This window comes from Seriola lalandi, unplaced genomic scaffold, assembly GCF_002814215.2.
Source record: "Seriola lalandi dorsalis isolate HSWRI2012SDOR001 ecotype SW California unplaced genomic scaffold, Sedor1 jcf7180002054630, whole genome shotgun sequence".
NCBI classification, from domain to species: Eukaryota; Metazoa; Chordata; class Actinopteri; order Carangiformes; family Carangidae; genus Seriola; species Seriola lalandi.
In genome coordinates this window covers 2,233,747-2,255,079 of record NW_019525183.1, presented here as the reverse complement: position 1 = coordinate 2,255,079, position 21,333 = coordinate 2,233,747, and the positions used below count along the sequence as shown (strand labels likewise).

Genomic DNA, 21,333 nt, shown 5'->3' with positions numbered 1-21,333 from the left:
GCAGCTTGTGTTTGTGCTTGTACACTTGTGCACTGCAGGTGTTCAAGTACACACATTAAGGCTTGACAGGAACTCTTTTTTTTTTTTTTTTTGTTTCCTGACTCAAGAGCGGACATTTAATAATAACCCACATTTCGAGTTATGACTAAGCTGCTCAGCAGTTTTGCCGTCTTGATGGCTCCCCTATGGTCCGTCCATAGTGCCCTCTAAATTTTAGTTTGTGTTCTTAGCCTGGGCAATTGTACCAAAACACTATTTCCTGCACAATAACAGAGCAGAGAGTGGACTGACTGTCAGGGTAACTCCACTGTGAAACAACCTATCACGGCTGCTGTGGAAAAACAACATGGGACAGCAATTCTGGGGCTGTTTGTACTTCCAGACTGCACCTGGCAATTTATTTGATGAGTGAGTTGCTTGACCTCTGGGTCACTGAGAAATATTAAAAGCTCGGTTTAAAACTTCAAAAACACATGACCGGTAGAAAAGCTTGCGATTTAAATTGATTTTCAAAGCTGCACAATTTCCGAACTCACCAGAATTCGTGCCTATAAACTACATTTCTGAACGCCCACCAACACACACACACATGCACACACATCAGTGTTGATGACCACTGCTGTTCGTTACCTTGATTAGCATTCAGCAGCGCTCTCATCTCTTTGGCTGGCTCTTTTGTTTGCCCGCGCTGATTGGAGGGCCTCTGGTTAATTTAGATGCAGGGAAGCGGTGACAGAAGAGGCCTTATTAGGGCCATGAGCCCATCCCGCCTTAAGTGCAGAGTCTCCAGTTCCATTTTCATTTGCCTCCATTATTGAATTTGCTGGTTTCTCATTCGCCCTGATTGCATTTTGTGTCACCTCTAAAAAATAAAAAATAAAAAAATCGGCCTCCCCCAGAAGTACTGCAACACTCAGACGGGAGATTTACATTATGACAATAAAATAATGAGACAGGCAAAAGTTTAAAGATTGACACTGGAATATTTTTTCATCCTTTTTGTAATTTTGAAGACTTTCTTTTTTTATTAAGTCTGAGCCAAATGTCTGAAAGTTTTCCTAATCATGATTGCTGTGTCGCCATTATGCCTGTGGGTGTATTCTAGTGAGAGGGGGGGGGGGGGCCTTGCAAAAGAGAAAGGGAGTGTTTATGTCCATGTGTGTTTATAAGACAGACAGGTGGAGCAAGAGTGGGTGGTGGAAAAGAGGAAGAGTGATGGCAGGGATTCATTTAGCGACCATTGAAGTAAAAAAAAAAAAAAAAAAGTGTCATCTTCGCCTCCACCTTTTGGCTGCTTCTTTCAGTGCCTACACAGCTTCCATAATCTCCTAACATGAAGCATTTTTCATAAGGATTCATTGCAAAACAATATCATTCGAGACTGCAAAATTTAATCAGGGGCTTTAAAACACAATTATGGTTATCGGGGCGGACACGGCAGCAGCACACCGGATCGTGAGAGAGGAGGTGGGAGGCGGGGCGGGCGTGGGGGGAGATGGGGGGGACCTCCCCCGCACTGTCTGCGCCCTAACGCTCCTCTCCCATTTGTCACCGAGCACAATATCTCTTTGGCTGGCAGAGCTAATAATGGAGAAGTGGGGAAACGGGACTCTGGAGACCCACCTCCGCCTTTCCGTGAAGATCAGATAAGTTCTCCTCGAGTCAGAGGCCCACAAGTCAGTGTGGATTTGCTTGTAAGGATTGTATCATTTATAAAACACAGCGCAGGCCTTTGACAGCTTTTTAGGTGTGTGAATAATGCAGCTCTTTATAAAATGTGCAACTGCAGGAGCAAAATGTTTCCCCTACCGGAAAGACACGCTCCCCACTTTGCACTCTGAAAAAGTTCATTTCATTTTGGTCACTCGCACCACCAAACCCTTTTGCTGATGCGTTGCTTTTTTGTGGCTCAAGGCAAACTAGTAGCTTTTTTCTGTCTCTATTATCTTGGCGATCTGCAGCCATTTATCTACCAGTGGCTTGTTTGCAGTCTGGAGACTTAACAGTTATTCATGGGATTTGAGAAGTCGTTTTCACTTAAGCAGCTACTTTCTCAACAGCTTCTGGTTTTTTTGGGGTTTTTTTTTTTCCTCTTTAGAGTAAACATGCTCGGAGGCACTGTACAGTGGAGTGCTTCACAATTACACACAGGCTTTCCTGAGGGACCGACTGCTTGTTTTCCAGTCAAGTCATGTGTTTACCTCAAATTGTGGGCTTTCTTTGTCTTACTGTAAATTGGCTGAGGACAGTGGTCCACAGCTTTATTCTAATTACAGGGGAGTTTGATTCTGGTGAGATATTTCACATGTGCGCACACAACCGTACACACTCGGACCCTGACACACCCGTATACATACCAATTAAACATCCCATTCATGCACACACACACTCATATGCGTGTGTCATCTCTTTGTTCTCTTCCTGCTGCAGCGTAGATCAGCAGAGATCGTATATTGTGGGCATTGCAGCCATAAGATGAAAGAGGCTTTTTACACTAGTGTGGGGACCCGAACACTTTATTGTTCCCCCGGTTCTACTGATCTCTTTGCAGCATTCTCTCGTTGCTTCACATTATATGTGTGTGAAGTTCAAAGTGCCGTGTGGAAACTTTGAAACGGAAGCTGGTTGGCTTGGAGCTAGATGACTTGTGCAGCTGTTTTAGTGTTATTTTTTGAGCCTCTTTTTCCTCTATTTGTTAGTTTCAGTGTTGTTATGTCCACCATTTTCTCTGTATTGAGGAACAGTAATTTCTATGAATAATTGTCCTTATTATCTGAGAGAAATTGAAATGTTGCTCGGGACAGGAAAAGGAACTCAAACACAGTCTCCCTCTGTCTCTCTGTTTCTTTAACTTTTCTTCAGTGGCTCTTAAGCGAGTCATTATTTTCCAGAGTCGCAGATTTGTTGCCATTTCAGTAATGTTCATCGGTGTTCCCTGAAGAGGTTGCACTCTAAGAAAATGAAGGCAATTTGTTTCGTTCCCCACTCCGGCACCTTCTGTCATGCCAGCTGTCTGCACTGTGTCACAGGCCACACTCAGCACCAGGAACTGATGCATGTAAATGAATGCAAAGAGTTTACAGCTCTCTCAGATACCGTAGACTCTCAAATAAAAGCCAGACTTCAAATACTGCTGTGGCCTGCTGGGTAATCAGTAAAGTCGTGTAAAAAGATACACTTGCGGGGAGGGAAATTACTTAGCTAACATAATGAATTCACAATAATGTACAATCACATTTTCCTTTTTTTTTAATACAAAAATACTAGTTTTACTAACTAATTAATGAAGTTAGGGTAAACTACTGTCAATAATACCTCCTGCATATGTTTCACATTGAAAGCCTAAAACAGATTAACCTCATCATCTGAAAGGCTTTGCTAGTTGCTAAAACAAAAAAAAAAGCTGCATTCCACTTGTTTTGGTGAAAAGAAATCAGAGGGTGCTTCCCCTGGGGCTCTTTGCAATTCTCTCCCAAGCACTGAGTGATTAATTGGCATTTAAGAGGTAAAGCCTCAGCTTAACTCTACAGCTCTGCCTACAAATGTGAGGCTTTGTCGACGTGATGCAACCGAGCTCCAAGATGCTTTTTCCTACAGGGACAGGAGGTGTTTATCATAGGGATTTTGTATTTCTGTGTGCAGCATTTCACACAATCACTTATTTAGGTATACGTGACTAAATGTGCAATTTGTTTGCTGTCTGGGGTTTTTTTCATTTTAATTTTTTTATTTCATGTGTGAATGGGCTTGGGCGTCATGTGTGTCCGCCGGTGTGGCTCAAGGAAAAAAAAAAAAAAAAAAGTGCACCCGACTGTGGAGAGAAAGAGTGATCATCTCCATTTCTCTGTTCCCCGTGCTCAGCAAGTCGGGCCCATCACCAGAGTGAGAAAGTACATTTCATGCGGGATGGGGACGGGTGGGTCTGAGGGGGTGTGTGCGGGGTGGAGGAAGACAAAGGATGGAGAGATGAGCCTAATAAAAAAGAGCATAGTGGAACACTCAAATGCACTCCGCTTGAGCAAAGTGATATGTGACGCCCCCGCCCCGGAGACGAGACAATAACGGCAAACTCATGGACTCATCACTCGAGGACAGATCACTATTACGGCCTTATTCATCAGCATAATTAGCGAGAGAAAGAGATGTGGGACAAGTGGCTAGCAGCACTGATGAAAGCTCATCAGCAGGCTCCCTATAGAGCTATGGCTACTGATTGGTGCTGGGGCCATCATTGCCTAGAAACTACTTCAAAATAGAGGCTCTTCGCTCTGCTGAACGACAGTAAAATGAACTTAATTGGCTTGCAAAGGCAACTAGGCACAGGGATCATTTTTACTTCCTTAACAATCTGTGCTCTGATTGGCCTTTTCTCTGTTTTTAGTGTGTTTGATGCACAATACAAATAAATATTCCCAAGAAATTAAGTTTTGCTCTTACCTTTTGCTCTTCCTGCCATCATCCATAGTTCTTAATTCTGTTTATAGCTCTGTTGTCGGGGCACTGTTGCTGTTGCCTGACTGTTTGTTCTATGGATGAGTGGCAGCTCAGTGCTAACAGAAGTGTTGAATATAAATTTAAAAGAAGGGGTTGAGAAGGTTACTTCCTTATCCGCTTCCTCAACATTATCAGGTTTCCTCAAGTGCTCAGTCATTCATTTCAGACCAGTGTTTTGCCCTTTGATTAGTTCATTTAGAAACTTAAATGGCATTACCCAAGCTTGTTTCAGTTGTGTAGTTTTATTCATGTCCTACACAGTTATGATCGGTAAATAATCATACTAGGTGAAGCTCTTGGCTAAAATGGTAAGTAAACAGCTAAGTTATTGCCAACGTTGGCTATGTAGCAGTAGCTAAACTTACAAATAGGTCCTTTAAATACTGAAGTAGTTGTGCACCCTTGCAACTTCAAAGCAGTGATTGGAGAAAATAGTTGAACTGTGTAGTCGAGCTGATTTGCTTTAGGTCATATCTGTAGGTGTGTCAACCCAGTTCAGATGAGTCTGGGAAGTTAAAATGTGAGTTGCCGTTTGTTGTTGGGAGAAGTCTGGAGCTGGGTAAGTTTGTTAATTTTAATTTAATTGAAGTTGTTTTTATTTTACTTATACGGAATTTATTTTTAAGAGAAAGACAGTAAATACATTTCATGGAAGTGAAGCCATTAAATAAAGCCATTTATTTATTCATCAGTTTATTCAGTTTTATATGATCAAATTCTCCAAATCATCTTCTCCTCCAGTGATCGCCTCATGCCCCACTGCACAGCTCCATATCAAATCTAATGTCTGATTCAACAAGACACTTCAACTTTCACTCGGTGTGATTTTATTTATTTTTTTCTCCATGACTTTGTTTTACTGCCAAGAGAGATGGAGCAAAACGCTCCCCCAGAAACGGTTTTTAAACCAAACATGGCCTGAGCATATGGCGGCAGATCCCTCATCAGCCACACACACACATAATATGGTGTCGCTGGGAACTGCGTCACCCAGCGAAGCGCCCGGCGAAACTCACTGCTTCGGTCAACAAACAGACTATCAAAAGAGAGGATGAGAGCTTTCTTGTGTGTGTTATCAGGCCATTTTAAAGGCTGCAAAGTCCCATCAAAGCATATTTTTCAGCCAAGCGTCCATCTACAGTGCGGGCACAGTGAGCTACATGATATGATCAGTGGTAACTAAACTGGCTTCCAAAATTGCTCCTCTTCAGCTCAAATAATTCTGTCCAGTCAACCAGAATTCAATTAACATCAAAAACTGCTATTGCAAAGCTCGCAGAATCAGTTAAAGCCATGTTCCAGAATGTTCCAGATCTGCCTTACGTGCTATAACCAGCAGCCTTTCCAAAAGTGAACCGAATTCTAGTTTTATAATGCAAAATTTATGAAAGTACCAACTACTCAGTCCTTCCTTTTTACTGTAAAATAATGAATGAATGTTTGAGGGGGTGGATATCATGGAGATAAATGCAAGCTGTTGAACCTCTAAGCCTTTGCCTCCAAAACTGAATCAAAAAAGAAGAAATCCACGAAAACCCCCGCGACCATTTAAAGTAGCCAAGTGCCCAACCAAATGTTGCATCAATTTTTAAAATTCAGCAAAAATAAAATGTGTGTTTCTTACACAGCGGTGGACGTGACGTAGAAATGACATTTACGTTTGTTTCATGTATTAATTTGTGGAAGGTTACAGTCTCATTCATCAGCTTTTCCAGCTCAGCAGATTTATTCATTTGCAAATTGAAAATGCGCAAGAAAACAGGTGGATGGAAATTACCATGGTAACCAGTAGCAAACAAGTTAGATTTCATCAAAATAACATAATCAGAAACAAAAGACTCTTGTGACTTGTGACTAAGACTTGATAGTCTTGATAGCGTTACTTTTTACTTCATGAATTACATTTATTCAGTTTTACATGTCCTTCACATTTTCCCTACTCCTCTATGCCATGTATTTCTCAGTGGGATGATGATTTTTATAGCTGCAACTGAAAAAGCTTTCATTAACAAGTCACTAGTATATTACGAGTAGTACCAGTAAAACCTGTGTAGTCTATTTGTATAAAATGTCTGGGGTTTATTACTTTAAATAATAGAATACATTTTCTTAGGCTGGGCTTTAACCTCTTCTCTCTCTCCCTCATGTTCTCTCCCCATATCTCTGTTCCCTCCCTCTCCTACTGCCCTCTCCATCTCTCACCCCTCCAGCTCCTCCACCCCTTTCCTCTGATGCAGGACAATAGGTTTTATGACTACCTCGTGAATCACGGGAGTGTGGAGAGTGAGGGGATTGGGTAGCGGTGGAGGTGGGTGGGTGGGGGTGTAGAGGCGATGGTCGACTGTAGATCTCCCATCCTGATGGAAAGATCGAAGCATTGAGGGGTGGGGATGTGCGGGATGGGGTGTACTCGAGAGGAGCGGGAAAGAGGAGGGGTGGGCGGTGTCGCAGGACTGTCGCCCATTAATGAATGACCACCCGACAGGGGCTTGTCATCCCTCTAGAAGAGTTAGTGCCCTTCTCTGGATGGACAGCAGAGGCGGCAATTTGTCTCGCGGCGAACACGGGGGGGATCTGGACACCGGCACTTAAAAGAGCATTTGGGACAGTGCTGGGCGGACTGAACAGAAAGACGGCTCTCCATAAAAAATCGTAATTGATTATATATGACATACCCCAAAGGTTTCAAATGTGGGAATTATTATTATACCGTTATTTATTGCTTGTCTACACTTTTGTAACCAATTTTTAGCCTTGCAACTTGGCTGATCCCTGTAGGATCAGATTATCACTATGTTGATGAGGTCAAAAGTTGAATTTGTCAAATACCTGACAATTATGAGCAAATACCTACAAAGCTACTGACATTCCCATCAGCTTCAACTGTACTTTGTGTTAAGTGCTAATGAGCTACATGGCAGAATGCTAACATGCTAAATAACGATGCATGCAGTCATTAGCATTTAGCTCAAAGCGCCACTGTGAACGTGGCTAGCATTGGCTCTGGTGGTGTCTGGTTGCTTACTTCAGTCTCTGCATTTACATTTTTTTACAGTTAAATGACCATGTGCTGGAAAATGCAGACAGAAACTGTCTATGTATCTGCGCCAGCATCCAGCTTTTTTGTGTTTTTGGTGATTGCAATAGCTCGTACGTGTCTCTCAAATACAGCCAGTTGTCACAGCCCCAGTTCTGCTGTTAGACCGCATACATTCAACAATCCTGAACCAATATTACTTTTATTCAAATGTAAAAAAAAAAGAAAAAGAAAAAAAGCCAAAGCATTTATATGACTTTGATCTGCGCTACAAAGTAAAAGAGACAACATCTGCTGAGTCTTTATTACCTTATAAAATAAAGCATTATTCAGAAACATCAAGGCTTTACAGAGCTTCCTTGAGAAACCACCACATTTTTACAGTTTTAGAATTACAACTAAAGACCAACTAGTGAACTCAGGTGAAGGAACTTCATTATTCAGCAAAGTAGAGTTCCTGTTTTTCATCGAGTGTCCAGCCTCGTTGAAAAGAATCCTGTCCCAAACACATGCCTGCTCTGAGCACTTGCCACTCAACAGCGAGTTGTGTAAGTCAGCGGTTTTGTGGGACTGTGGGTGTGTAAACCTTGTGAGCAGCTGAACCGTTGCTGTTTTGCATTGCGTAAATTGGAGTGAGGAGGAGTGGAGTGGCACAACAACAGAGTCTTGTATCATTTCAAGGTGACTTGAGGGAAATCAGGTTATAATTTCTGGTAGGTTAAAGACAGATAATTATGTACTTATTCAGTGTATTGTTATATATAATATCAGAAATCTGTCATATCTGGGATATCAGTTGCGTAATGGATGGCTAAGGGTATTTTTAAATGGCATCAAAGCATGCTGACAGTGCGGTCCACATGCTATTAGAATAAAGCACAGCCTGCCCCTGTCTTTTTACCCACCATCTATGAAAGTAAAACACCCCCTGATAAATTGCCCATTGTGACGGAAACATGATTACATGAAGCCGCGGCTGTAGGCCATTCAGCGGGCAGACGGAGGGCCATGTCACCTCTAAGAGGGCTTTGAATAAATGTCCCCGTCGCTCCCAAGGCCCACTTCCTTAATCAGGGTGTCGGATGGTAATGATTAGCTTCCTGCGTGTGCTGAATCGTCCGCATAACTCATACACTGTTAATAATCTGCCTAGGGAGATAATACCCTTCTTTACCTCCAGCTAATCCAGCCCTAATCTGAACCACATTGTTACTTTTTTTATATCAAATTTCATTTATTATGACAAGTACTTTCATGGAATCCGGCGGTACTTCATATTCAAGGAGAATGGGATGCAAGGTGAATTGTATCTAAATCCCTCAACTCGCTTAAATAATACACTCAGCTGGTGTCCCAGAGAGAAAGAGACACTAATGGGGACTGTTGTTTTTCTTCTGACTTAGGTCACGGCTTGGGGGAGGAGGGATTACTGCAGCATCATTTCATTCTGTGTCCATATCCAAAACCTGGATAAATAACAGGGAGAGAGATTAGAATTAGTTATCATGCTCCATGCACAGGCATCTGTTAAGGGCACTGGTCCTTGAAAAGAAACATATTTTTGCTATTAAAGCAAATGCTGGATTAGGAGCCCGGATTTGTCTTCGGTGCATCAGCTCTCACTCTGGTAGAGGGAAGTGGAGTAGGTCAAGAGAGTTGTGATCCCTTATTTTCTGAGTCAGATGATTCGGGCCTGTTTTGAGCAAGGAGAGAGCCCTTGAAGATAATAGTGGAACAATAAAAAATTGCAGACGTCCCTAACTGCTTTTTTTTTTTTTTTTTTTTTTATTAACTCCACAACCTAAAACCAATGAAATGCAAGATTTTAATCTTTCTGCCCTCTACCTTTAGCATGATGCCCTCAGAAAGTAAAAACTTGACACCAGTCCTCATTTACTCCGCTCATGAACAGTATCCCTCATTGAGGATTTGAGTAAAGCTCTATCACTGCTCCAGTTTACTACTTCACTTTTAATTAATGCAACAAGTAATCTGGTCTCTTCCAGCGACATTCAAACTCGTTAATTCTCTCATTCTCTAAATGAAATTATTTAATACTCAGTGCATAATTAGGAAACTTTACGGGCATACAGTTTTGAGTTCTTCTCATGAGCAGAGCTGTTTGTTTACATTGTAAAATCAATTTACTTATTTTTCTGTGCGGTACCTCTGTATGAAACATCATTGTCTTTAGACATGGTATTGAATTACTGCGTGCATTTGTCAGTGGCATTCATCGTCATGCTTTGATGCACTTCAGGGAACACAGTATGCATGGCGGTACTTGGAGACATAGGGACGATGGGAGTTAACCTTGAAGTATTGATTTTCTGCCATCATGTACATGTACTATATATCCATGGCTATGTGCTCATTTCTCTCTTTCTCTCTTTTTGTTTTTCTTCTTCCTGTGCAGAGATACTGAATGGGGGTGTTTATGTCGACCAGAACAAATTCTTGTGCCATGCGGACACCATCCATTGGCGTGACATTATCAAGAACCCCCAGGCTGAGCTGCTGGTGGTGCCGTCCAACAACAGCAACCTCGGATGTGAGTACTGCACGCGGGTGAAAAAACCAGTGGAACCAGTAACTTTGGATAAAAATCAAAAACAAAAAATCTTTTAGATATCCAGTAACTCGCCACATGCGAACTTACTGTAGAAGCGCACCAAAAAAAAACACACATACACACACACACACACAGCAGCAGCAGTCATGCCCTAACCTTTTTTATTTATTCTGTTTGCCTGCTGGTCATTTGGAAGCGAAATCACATGGTGTTAGATCAACGCGTGAACCTTTCCATTGTAGTGGTATGGTAGCGGCTCGGCAGTGAGGCCGATGGAGCTGCTGCCTGCTGTGCTCTTTTTAAATCTCAGTGAATCCGACAGCTGGTTTGAAGCTGCCTACTTCTCCTGGTGCACCCCCCACCCCACCACCCTCTTCGTGGTCCCCACAGTCCCTCAGATCCCTTTGCTTTGGACATAACAGGCGTCACTATCCGGCGGACATTCTATGTCAGAAGAGCTGGCTGTTAAAGACAGAGTCTCTCAAAGTTTTCTGCACATTTTTGGACAAGCTTCTTGCTCATTTTCAGGGAGAGACAGGGAAGGCATAGCAGTTTCTTCAGGCACTCTGTATCTGAACATGTCAGGGTGAACAATAGGGACAGCCAAGGCGCCAAATAGCTTGCAAAGACATAAACAGTGGAGGAAATGTTTCTTTGACGAAAAGATGATGATCTGTCTGTGCACACAGACCGGGCAGAGCAAAATCAGCAGAGTTGACTCGCAACACCAGCGAGGAGTTGGACATCATGCAAAGCCGGTAACTCTCAGATAAAGGTTGAAGAAGACATTTCAAAGTAGAATATATTGTAAAATGTTGCTATTTTGTCAATTAGATGCCACTGGTGGAGGAGGAGGATGAAAAGCAACAAGGAACAGAGGAGGTTGGCCAAAAATGACAAAGAGAGTGTGTGGGAGTTGAGGTTGCCAAATCGGGGCCCTTTGCCAAGCTGTAGTTAGTATTTAACATTAACAGCCCCACTGTGGGAGTGGTTGAAGGGGCAGGGTGACAATCTGCTGCTCCATTCCACTTACTATGTAATTAACCCATAGTCAATTAAGTCTTGATGATGGGCCACTGGCAGATGAAGGCTGTGAGTGCTCTGTCAGGTCCCACTTTGCCTGTGCGAGTGCTTGACGGAGGGGAGTAGAGACCTGTCTTTCATGCTTATGTTCTCTACAGGCCACAAGTCGCCACAATGACTCTGGTTCTATTGTGGGATGAGCAGAGGAGATTCGACAGATCTGTCACTGTCACTAGTCGGGGAAGTTTTAGGGGCGTGCATGAGTGGACGATCAGGCATTTGGCGTGTGGGGTGGAGCCGTGTTTCGATGTGTGTTTGTGTCAGAACATCTGAAGTTCGCTGAGAAGTTGCCTGATGCACGGTGTGTGTGTGTGTGTGTGTGTGTGTGTGTGTGTGTGTGTGTTTGTGTGTATGTGTGCGTGCGTGCATGCGTGTGTGTGTTCTGCAGGCAAACGATGTCATCGCACATGTAATGGACGCTGCTGGGGCCATCAGGAAGACCAGTGCCAAACCTGTGAGTATACACATACACACACACACACACACACACAATAAATGTGACTCTACTTCTTTAAGCCTCCAAACAATGAACCTAACCTGACACTGAGTGGAGAAACTTCTGAAACAGGATTAGATTAAAGTGAGGCTCATCATCGAAATCCAGGCTAATGAAATTTTGTTAAAGAGTACAATACTGTCTGCGTTGAAATAATCTACCGTCTAATCTGCTATAATCTGTTTTGACATAGATTTATTATTTCATGGCTGTGTGAGCACTTCACATCTGTTTTTAGCTTTTTCTTCATATTAGATTGAACTCAAAGACCAAAATCAAGGCGAAGTTAAAAATAAACTAAAATAAATAAATGGATACATGTGAAAAAAGAAATGGTGTTTATTGATTGTATGACAGCATTTTTCTGCAACTGTGATAATAGGAGCTTATAATACAACATGAAAACAAGACATGAAATGAATAACAGCAAATATTTATCTAATGCCACTGACACCAGCTTTAGAACACAATTGTTAATACAATCAGAAACAGAAAGACAACAGAGGAAGGAGGGCAGCTCGAGAAATGTTAGTCCGTGTAATTACTGGATGCTCTGCTCATCTTGTAAAGACTGAGCGAAGGACTGGCCTGTTTTTCTCAGGCTAACACAGACTTACAGACTACATCGCCTTGTTGTTTTTCTCTACTGCATCATTATGTTCCCAACACAGCAGATAGTGAGCACAGCAGTTTTTAATGCCTCATCTTCAAGCTCCTGCTGACTCGCTGGCTGATATATCTCCTACTGTCCCAGTAATGTGTGGGAGGCTCTTCTTTAGCACAAGTATTAGAGCGACTTTGATGCAATAGGTACGAGCCGCATCCAAGTATTACTACTGTACAAAAAACACAGACTAATACAGTTTCCTTTAAAGTAGTTTAACGATAAAATGCGAGAAAAGCGGTAAATGGTTCCCCTGGTTACCACAAGAGTTGGCATAGCAACGAATTAAGCCGGGCTCTCCAGGAATTATCTGCACAGTTGGAAATTGTCTTCGGCCAGTCGGTCCACTTGGCTGAAAACGCCCCTTGTATAAATGCAGATATGGTGAGTCAGTGGCGTCCGGTGCTGTGGAACTTTTTTTTTTTCTTTTTTTTTTCCAAACTTTATTTATCAAGGGGGGAAACTACTTTAGCTCCCTCCAGCGACATCCCGCCCGAGAGCTGCCAGTCACTGAGCTGAAGCTGGAGCAGTTGGTGGATAAGAGGCTGTGTCAAGGGCATCACCAAGAGCAGTTGTTGAGAGAAGAGACGGTGCTCAGTGTTTGTCAAGTCAGTGTGGACATTCAATGCGGTGATCGTGTGGTCACAAGCCCACTTGTGTGGCCTTTAGACTGCCGAAGCCCCTAATTTGTTTCTGCCTGAATTTCACATCAGACGATGTTTGTGTGCAGCTACGGCATAGGAGGAAGGTTGAGGGTGGTGGTATTGTCTCCTTTTATGAGCGTGAATGTGTGTGTGTGTATGTGTATGTCAGACCTTTAAAATTCATTCTTTTCACTTCCTGGGCAGTGACAAAGACGGTGTGTGCAGAGCAGTGTGACGGTCGATGCTTCGGGCCTTACGTCAGTGACTGCTGCCATCGCGAGTGTGCCGGCGGCTGCTCGGGCCCCAAGGACACGGACTGCTTCGTACGTCAAAGCGCGCGCACACACACACACACACACACACACACACACACACACTGTCTCCATTTCGTTTCCTCCCTCTTCCACTTTTTCTCTTTTGTTTCCTCTTTCTCTCTCATTTCCACCTTCCACACGTCCGAAGACTGGCATACATTTCTAACAACCATCCTCCATTCTGTGTGTCCACGTCTTTCATGCAACATCTGTTTATCATCCTCCCTGCCCAAATATGATCCACTTTGTTTACCAGCTGATGAATTGTTTGTCGTTTTACAGGGCTGTAAAAGGCTGCTGCAGTGGCGCTCTTCAAGGAACAAATTGGTGATTCAGTGGTCCAATTAATATCCCTTTTATCACCTCAAGTTCTTCCTGTTTCACGAACTTGTGCACAACTGGCTCACACACGCCAGCAGAGGGGATATTGTAGTTGTAATTCACAGGAAAGGTTCACCCAATTCAATCACAGCCATTTCAGCCTGTAGCCACGGATGGCAAAACACTTAAGAGGATTATGGGAAAACATTTCACCATTTACATCATGGCTGAGGATCAATGGCTCCAATTTTTCTCCCATTTGGCGTTCAAAGAGACGAGGGACAGCGGCATGATGCACGCGCCGCGATCCGTTCTAAAAATGAAATGCTGCCGTAATACTCCTTCACTCACAGTGACTTATGTTTTCTACCGAGCGCCTCTGTGTGGAGTCTGACTTGTGTCCTCTGCCCTCAGCTGACTGTGGTTATGTGTTTGTTTGTTTTTTTCTGCAGGCGTGCACCAATTTCAACGACAGCGGCGCATGTGTGACCCAGTGCCCTCAGCCGTTTGTGTACAACCCCACATCTTTTCAGTTGGAGCACAACCCCAGAGCCAAGTACACCTATGGAGCCTTTTGCGTCAAGAAGTGCCCACGTAAGTCCGCTTCAAGTTGCAGGCGAACAAAATGCCTTGCTGCATGCACAACCACTCAGCTGCAAATACATACAGGTGATGCAATATTACACTGTAATAACATAGATGCTCATAATGATGTTCATAATTAAGTTTTATAGCCTGTGCAACGGTGTCCAATGAAGGAGCATTTATCCTCTATCTATCCTGAAATGAGACTCCAGACAATTATTTAAAGTGAAGATAAATGACTCACACATAAATAAATTGTGTATCTCAATCAACAAGTTGCTACACCATCTGTTTCAGCTTCTGGCAGCCGAAAAGGAAGCAAATCTCGCTTCTGTCTTTCACGGGTCCGGAGTCAGAGTGCAGCAGTAATTCAGCAAAGCGTGCATTAAAAGTCGAGCCACATCAACAGATTGCATGTTCAAGTTCCACTGATCATCAAATGAGCGTACACCAGTCGTACTTTTCCACTGCTGCTACTGAGTACTAATTTGATTCATTACTTTTCCTGAGCAATGCAGCCCAATTAGACAATTAGTTTTGATCATTACACAGGCGTGATTAAAATACAATCAATTTCTCACCATTAAAGGGGTTCCGTCTAGGAAATGCTTAGATGTTTATGGTTTTACATGATAATGCGAAACAAATACTAACATCCTCGCTGGGTTTTCACAGATAACTTTGTGGTGGACCACAGCTCCTGTGTTAGAGCTTGTCCCAGCAACAAGATGGAAGTGGAGGAGAACCGCATCAAGATGTGCATCCCCTGTACAGACATCTGTCCTAAAGGTAAACCAAGGGATTACAGTCAGAGTCTTGCTTTGAGAATTATTTCTGTAAGCTGACAGACTTTGCAGCTCCAGCTCATTCACACTTATCATCATATTCTGTTGCTCCTCTTCATGCATGGAGCCGGGTTGCTCTCCATATAGAAAGGTGACATCCTCAAAGATCTTATTAGTCCCATCACTTTTTCAAAAGTTTGAAAAACCTGTGAGGCACACAGTCAGATGGTGTTCATAAATCATGCGATTCCATATTCCACTGAGAGGAAGGTGCAGTGCAGGACATACTGAGGCCAGTAGAACAGTGTATAATGTGGAAGTTATATGCAGTAGATAAAAATCAAGTTTTATACAGATGCTTTACCCATTCCCTTGCCCCCCCCCCCACTTCCTGGCTCACCCCACTGCATTTACTGTATGTACAAGAGCTTATGCAGTTAAACCATTTTAATCTAATAGATTTATGCTAACAGTGATGATACTGGATCAACAGTAGCCCACAGGAATTACTCTAAAAGCTTTATAGGAAATGTAATTTATTTCTTAACAGAGCCAGCTTAGCTTTCTTTATATTGCACAAAATATACTTGCAGCTGATTTATTGATTCTAATGTACCCCCACCCCCCCCACCCCACCAAAATATCAACATTGCTTTTAATTCATCCGAACATCCTCATTCTCATCTCTGCTTTTTGCATCACTGCTGTGCGTATCCAGAGTAACCCATCACATCCCACAGGACACAACAAATACGGCGTCTATGAAGGTCACGTTTGATTCACACAACGAGGAACTGCTCTGTAATTACAAGTCATTATGCACAAGAGCATCAGCTAAAATGTCTAATGTGAAATGATACAGCATGAGGATTAGCTCCTTCATCATGTTGTTCTCACAAAGGTAACTGATGTGCCCTTTCTCTTTGGAGGGAAGACGCTCGTGTTTTCCTTCAGGCTCTGCGTATGGACTGTGGCATCCATTGATTGGCTAATCTCTTGATTACATCGTCACGCAGCAGGGAGGGGTTAATGAGGGATAGCCCGAGGAACTATGGGAAATGATAACAAATTAACATTTCAGATATGGAATTGGCTGGTATAAATCACTATCAAAAACTGGTTACACCACTTAATGCCAACCTTATTCATCATCCCCTCCGCCTCTGTCAGAAATACTTGGCTCACACTAGACCGCAAGTGTAATTAATGCAGATGTAATGAATTCATTATGGGGCGGAATGGGCTGTGGATTCGTCCATGCTTTCATCAAAAGAACTCCAATGCATGGAGAGGGGCCACGGCCTTGTCTATGCACCAAAGGCAGGGGCATATTTTCATAAAAGAGTATAAAGAATTAAAGTGACAAATAGCTAATCGTTGTTTCTCAAGATGAGGCCTCTGCTGCACAAGGCCACTTTGAATATACTAATGAAAGCAAGAAAAATGTTCATTATTTCGAATAGCATACAATCATGTGTGTTTGCTCTTGTTTTGTCAGTGTGTGACGGCATAGGAACAGGCAGCCTGCAGACGGCTCAGACAGTGGACGCCAGCAACATCGATAAATTTGTCAACTGCACCAAAATCAACGGCAACCTCATCTTCCTCATTACTGGCATTAAAGGGTAAGTGACAGCTTGATAGCTCACACACGTCAATTTGTTGCCGTTGCTATTTGAAAGGATAGTTATTGAAATACAACATTCAGTAACTCCGCAGCAGATCGATACGGGCGTGCATGTGTTGGACATCGTCAGCCCAGCTGAGCTGGAGCTGTTAGGATGAAACATTTCAGTCTGGGATGCTTGCACACATCTCAATCAAAGGAATACAAACTGTATCAAAACCGCAGCGTGAAACTAAGTCATGTGGGGACGTAAACAAAGAGTTCTCCATTAATATCTCATTGTGTCAGAGGAAATCTGGCTTTGGAAAGTCAATGTGCTCTATTCAGTCACAAAGCACTGTCAACATGCCCTGAAGCTCTGAGGTTAGAATGATGTGTAATCATCAATTTCACACTAGAGGAAAAGAAAGAGGGAAAAAAAATGTTTTATGTCTATGTACTGTAATTAGAGAAATAGTATTCACTTTTCTTTGTGTACTTTAGGGATATGTATCATGGTATTGGACCTATGGACCCTGAGCGCCTCAACGTGTTCCGCACTGTGAAAGAAATCACAGGTGAGACTGCATCACTGGACTCATCTAAGAATAACTGACTGAACTGTACAGTATTGTAATATGTGATGAATGTGTGTGTGTCTGTGAGTGAATTATTTGATCTCTGAGGTCAGAAAAGAAAGCTTTAAGAGGAAAGTGGAAAGCGGATTTTTGGTGGTCTGGTGGATATTATTTCTTTGTGTGTGCATATGTCTGGTAGTTATAAGTGCTTACACTATGTACATGTATGTGTGTGTGTGTGTGTGTGTGTGTGTGTGTGTGTGTGTACACATGCTTGTGTGTGCATTTATTCATTAGCTATTAGAGGCCTTAAGGGATGAGCAGTACCTCGTATACAAACCCTTTTGTCATATTAAACTGCGACTTGCAGTTGAGCCAAACATCTAATGGAGTGAAACTGCATTTTCATAATGAAAACCCAAGCAATAACAAAGAGCAATGGCCATTCAATCCCAACCATTTCCTGCTCTATCCCTCTAATGTCATTTCCACAGACGCTGATTTGATATAATCTGTCATTAAAGGCAAGTGCAACCGGACAAACTGTGCAGAATATTAAATCCCATTCTTTTAATTAGCATATATTATTCTCCGAGCACTACAAATGGGCTCTTGCTTGAACTTCACAGATGTGGTGCAACTCCGTGACCAAAAATTACAGTACTTTTCTTTTTTTTCCCCTTGAATTTAGATGAAGGCAACAAAAGGATTCTTTTTATTCATGGCTCATGATTCTCCCTTCATCAAATACTCTCTAGACTCCTCCTTTTCGCTTTTCCTCTTTATCTTTTTCACCATTTCTGACAGAAAAAATAGACCAGACATAATATCAATTTGGTAATTATCCAAGCACTGTTTAAAGAAAAAAAAAAAAGGGTACTTACTATAAGTTTTATTAATTAGCACAATCTTCATCTTCCTCTTGATGTGCTTTTAGGTTACCTCAACATCCAGTCCTGGCCTGAGAACATGACAGATCTGAGTGTTTTTTCCAGCCTGGCAACAATCGGAGGCAGATCTCTCTACAGGTACGTGTGTTTTTATAGACACAAATTCTGACTTTCCTGAGTGGCTCCAAAAATAAACCACAGCTTTACTCTCAGCATACGTGCGCGAGGATAGCAGTTGTACAGGATTCAGTTTTCGGGCTAAACTTGTAGGTATTCTTCTTCCGTGGTGTGCACGTAGGTACCAGAAGCAGGTAATGACTTTGATTACTGAACAGTAGTACCACTTACTGCTCATGAATGCCAGAAAAGTAATGGTTACGTCCCTTCCGTTCTCTTCTATATGCAGACCACACGCTCATATGGCGAGCGTTCTTTGTTCAGAAAGATCCCTGTCACTTTGCTCTTTCCTGCTGTTTTCCTGTGCGTGGATGCTAACCGTGGGAGCTGATGAGCCGCCGGCCCGTGTCGCTCTGCACAGAGGCCTCTTTACTGTCACGCAGCTTTGATGAGCCCCGTTGTGATAACAGGTTCTTTGTCGGCTAAAAAGTGGCAGATGCGAGCGAAAGTGCTGCCGGTGTCACAGGACACCTAGTTTTTCTAAGCGCCAGCAATGAACATGTAGCTCAACGCTCTTTCATTTAGCACTGGAGCGACATCCTTAATCATCCGCCTCATCTTCTTCAACTGTGCTGTATTTCTTTTCTCTCTCCTTTTCTATTATCCCATCAACACTCTTTGTCTGCTTCCGCCTCCTCTTGGTCTCCTTCTGTTCTTCCTTCATCTTTCCTAATTTTTCTCACCCACACTACTACGTCCTATTTTTCTATATTTCTCATCTCTTTGCCTCATGATCTTTCACCCTTTTCTCCGTCTACCCCCTCATCTACTTTCTATACCTCTCCATCATATTTTTTAAACCTGTCTCACCCTCTACCTATCTCTGTTCCTCTGTTCCTTTCTCTCTTGTTCAAATTTATTTCCAAATCTTCCCCTGACTGTTTCTCTTAAATCCTTAATTCCTCACTTCTCTCCCCTCTCTCTACCTCTATCTCCACCCATTTCTTTTTTCCCTTAATTTATCGTTTTCTCTTTTCTCCCTCTCTCTCTTCTCCTGCAGTGGAAGCGGTATTTCTCTGTTGATCCTGAAGCAGCGTTGGATCTCGTCCCTGCAGTTCCAGTCGTTGGACGAGATCAGCGCCGGCAATGTCTACATCTTCAACAACAGCCGCCTGTGTTTCTACAACACCGTCAACTGGACGTCACTCTTCAGGACGTCTAGCCAGAAAGTCCTCATCCGCAACAACCGCGATCCAAGGGAATGCAGTGAGTGGTGGGATGGGGATATGTTTCATTTCCAAGTTTTTCACCATTTGTATAGATCTGCTTTTTCAGATTTTAAGCAATTTTGCAGCATCTTACGTTGGATGGCTGTTCTGTGATTTAGGTGGAACCCTTTGAATTATTGATATCAGAGAGGTTTATCTTTGAAAACAAAGCCACACCTCTTATTTAATTTTATTACGCAACATTTCAGTGTAATAAATGTCCAAAAAAGTTAATAAATAACTTGATTAGAATACTTAATTAGAATACAAAATCCATCCAAGAGAGTAATCTCCCATTCCCACTTATTCAGGCCACAAATATTTGCCACATTCCCCAAATTAATTAAATTCAAATACACAAAAAATCCCCTAAGCGGCAAAAAGCTTGACTCTGTGACAGCCAAACAAACTCACAGCCACTAAGCAGAAGATGTACATCCAAGTAGGGCACATGCTGCAGCATAACTTTGGGTTCAAGTCGAGTTCTTGCAGTTAGTTTAATGTGATATCAGCCGCCTTAAAAGAAGATGTGTCATTGTTTTCATTTTGGAAATTTCAGGATAAGGTTTTGCATTTGAATTTCTGATGAACATGTATGTATTGGCATGTTGACGCACCTGCGAATCATGCAGGTTAAAGCAGAGGACACTCTTACACGATCACGCATACGCATAATCATTTATCTTAGCACACATGCAGTGGAAAACTAAACACCTATTAAGTCTTCCTGTTCTCTTATTTTCTCTCCCATTAGCCGTCTAATTAATTCCAAACATAGATTCCCTGTATATCTTTGCAAATTCAGCTCCACCCCAGCCTTGCACACTGACATGCCTGTTTCCAAGGCGACGGTATCGCAGGCGTCTCTTGCTCCTTGGCCTTGGCCATGAAAGCCCTTATTCAGCTCCCTGAGAGGAAAGTGCTTAATGTGTCATGCACAGCGGTGGATTAAGCTCGCTGTTAGCCACAGGGAAGTGGATACCTGATGAACCATGAATAGTATACGTGTGGTTTAGCTGCAGATGGTGGAAACTGACCACAAAAAGCCCCTCAGTGACAAGAAAATAAAAGTCTTATTATTCAAAAGTAAGTATGTTTTTGATCTTATTTATATTTGTTACACTTGAATGAATCATGCATGTGTGCTTTCCAGTAAAGCCCACTGTGACAGAGATAAGTAGAAAACACACACACGTGCCACCATAGTTTTTCTTGGTCCTGCCAGGCTGCGGTTGATATCATTAGCCAGTTAATGAGTGCCGTGTGTGTGTGTATGTGCGATCGATGGGGCCTTACACAGGCCTCTTCATTAGACTCAACCCCCTGTCTTCCACTGATTGTGTGGCTGTTGACAAAAGGTCTGGCCCCCACCGGGCGACACTCCCGGGGACGCGGGTGTCACTCACCGGATGGAGAGCACGCCGAGTCCGATGACCAACATCGATTATTGTGGTTTGACTGGGGGAAAAAAGAACTTAGGGTTCTGGTTGGAGAGCCCTTTAATGGCAGAGGTGTGAGGAATACCAATGTTTACTTACACAGCTGGGATGCCCCTCGGCTACACATACATACATACACACACACGCGTGCGCGCACACACACACACACACACACACACACACACACACACACACACACAAATGTGCAAAGACATGCTGGTAATACACACAGGCACCAACACCAACTTATCTCTTAGGCACGAATACAGTACACACACACACATACAAACACTTTCAATCTATAACCTAATATGCTCACTATAAAGCCTAAGTTGATATGTTTTGTACTTGAATTGAATTATGTGTGTGGGTGGGTATCTGCAGGCTACAGCAGCGTGTGACTGCAAATGTATGTGTACTCATGTAAATGCCTTACAGTA

General features: G+C 42.7%; 1 protein-coding gene across 4 annotated transcripts in view; it reads left to right on the top strand.

The window, feature by feature from the left end:
• Positions 1 to 21,333, top strand: part of LOC111665293 (receptor tyrosine-protein kinase erbB-4) — a 257,866-nt gene that overhangs the window by 141,526 nt on the left and 95,007 nt on the right. For all 4 annotated transcript variants that reach the window (XR_015438067.1, XM_087177702.1, XM_023420237.2 and 1 more), the window contains exons 4-12: positions 9,948 to 10,082; positions 11,575 to 11,640; positions 13,195 to 13,313; positions 14,078 to 14,219; positions 14,886 to 14,999; positions 16,494 to 16,620; positions 17,106 to 17,179; positions 18,117 to 18,207; positions 19,247 to 19,452. Coding sequence is in view for 3 of the 4 variants with exons in the window: in XM_087177702.1 (XP_087033828.1) it covers positions 9,948 to 10,082; positions 11,575 to 11,640; positions 13,195 to 13,313; positions 14,078 to 14,219; positions 14,886 to 14,999; positions 16,494 to 16,620; positions 17,106 to 17,179; positions 18,117 to 18,207; positions 19,247 to 19,452 (1,074 nt within the window). In the remaining variant the exon portion in view is untranslated. The remainder of the gene's footprint in view (positions 1 to 9,947; positions 10,083 to 11,574; positions 11,641 to 13,194; positions 13,314 to 14,077; positions 14,220 to 14,885; positions 15,000 to 16,493; positions 16,621 to 17,105; positions 17,180 to 18,116; positions 18,208 to 19,246; positions 19,453 to 21,333) is intronic.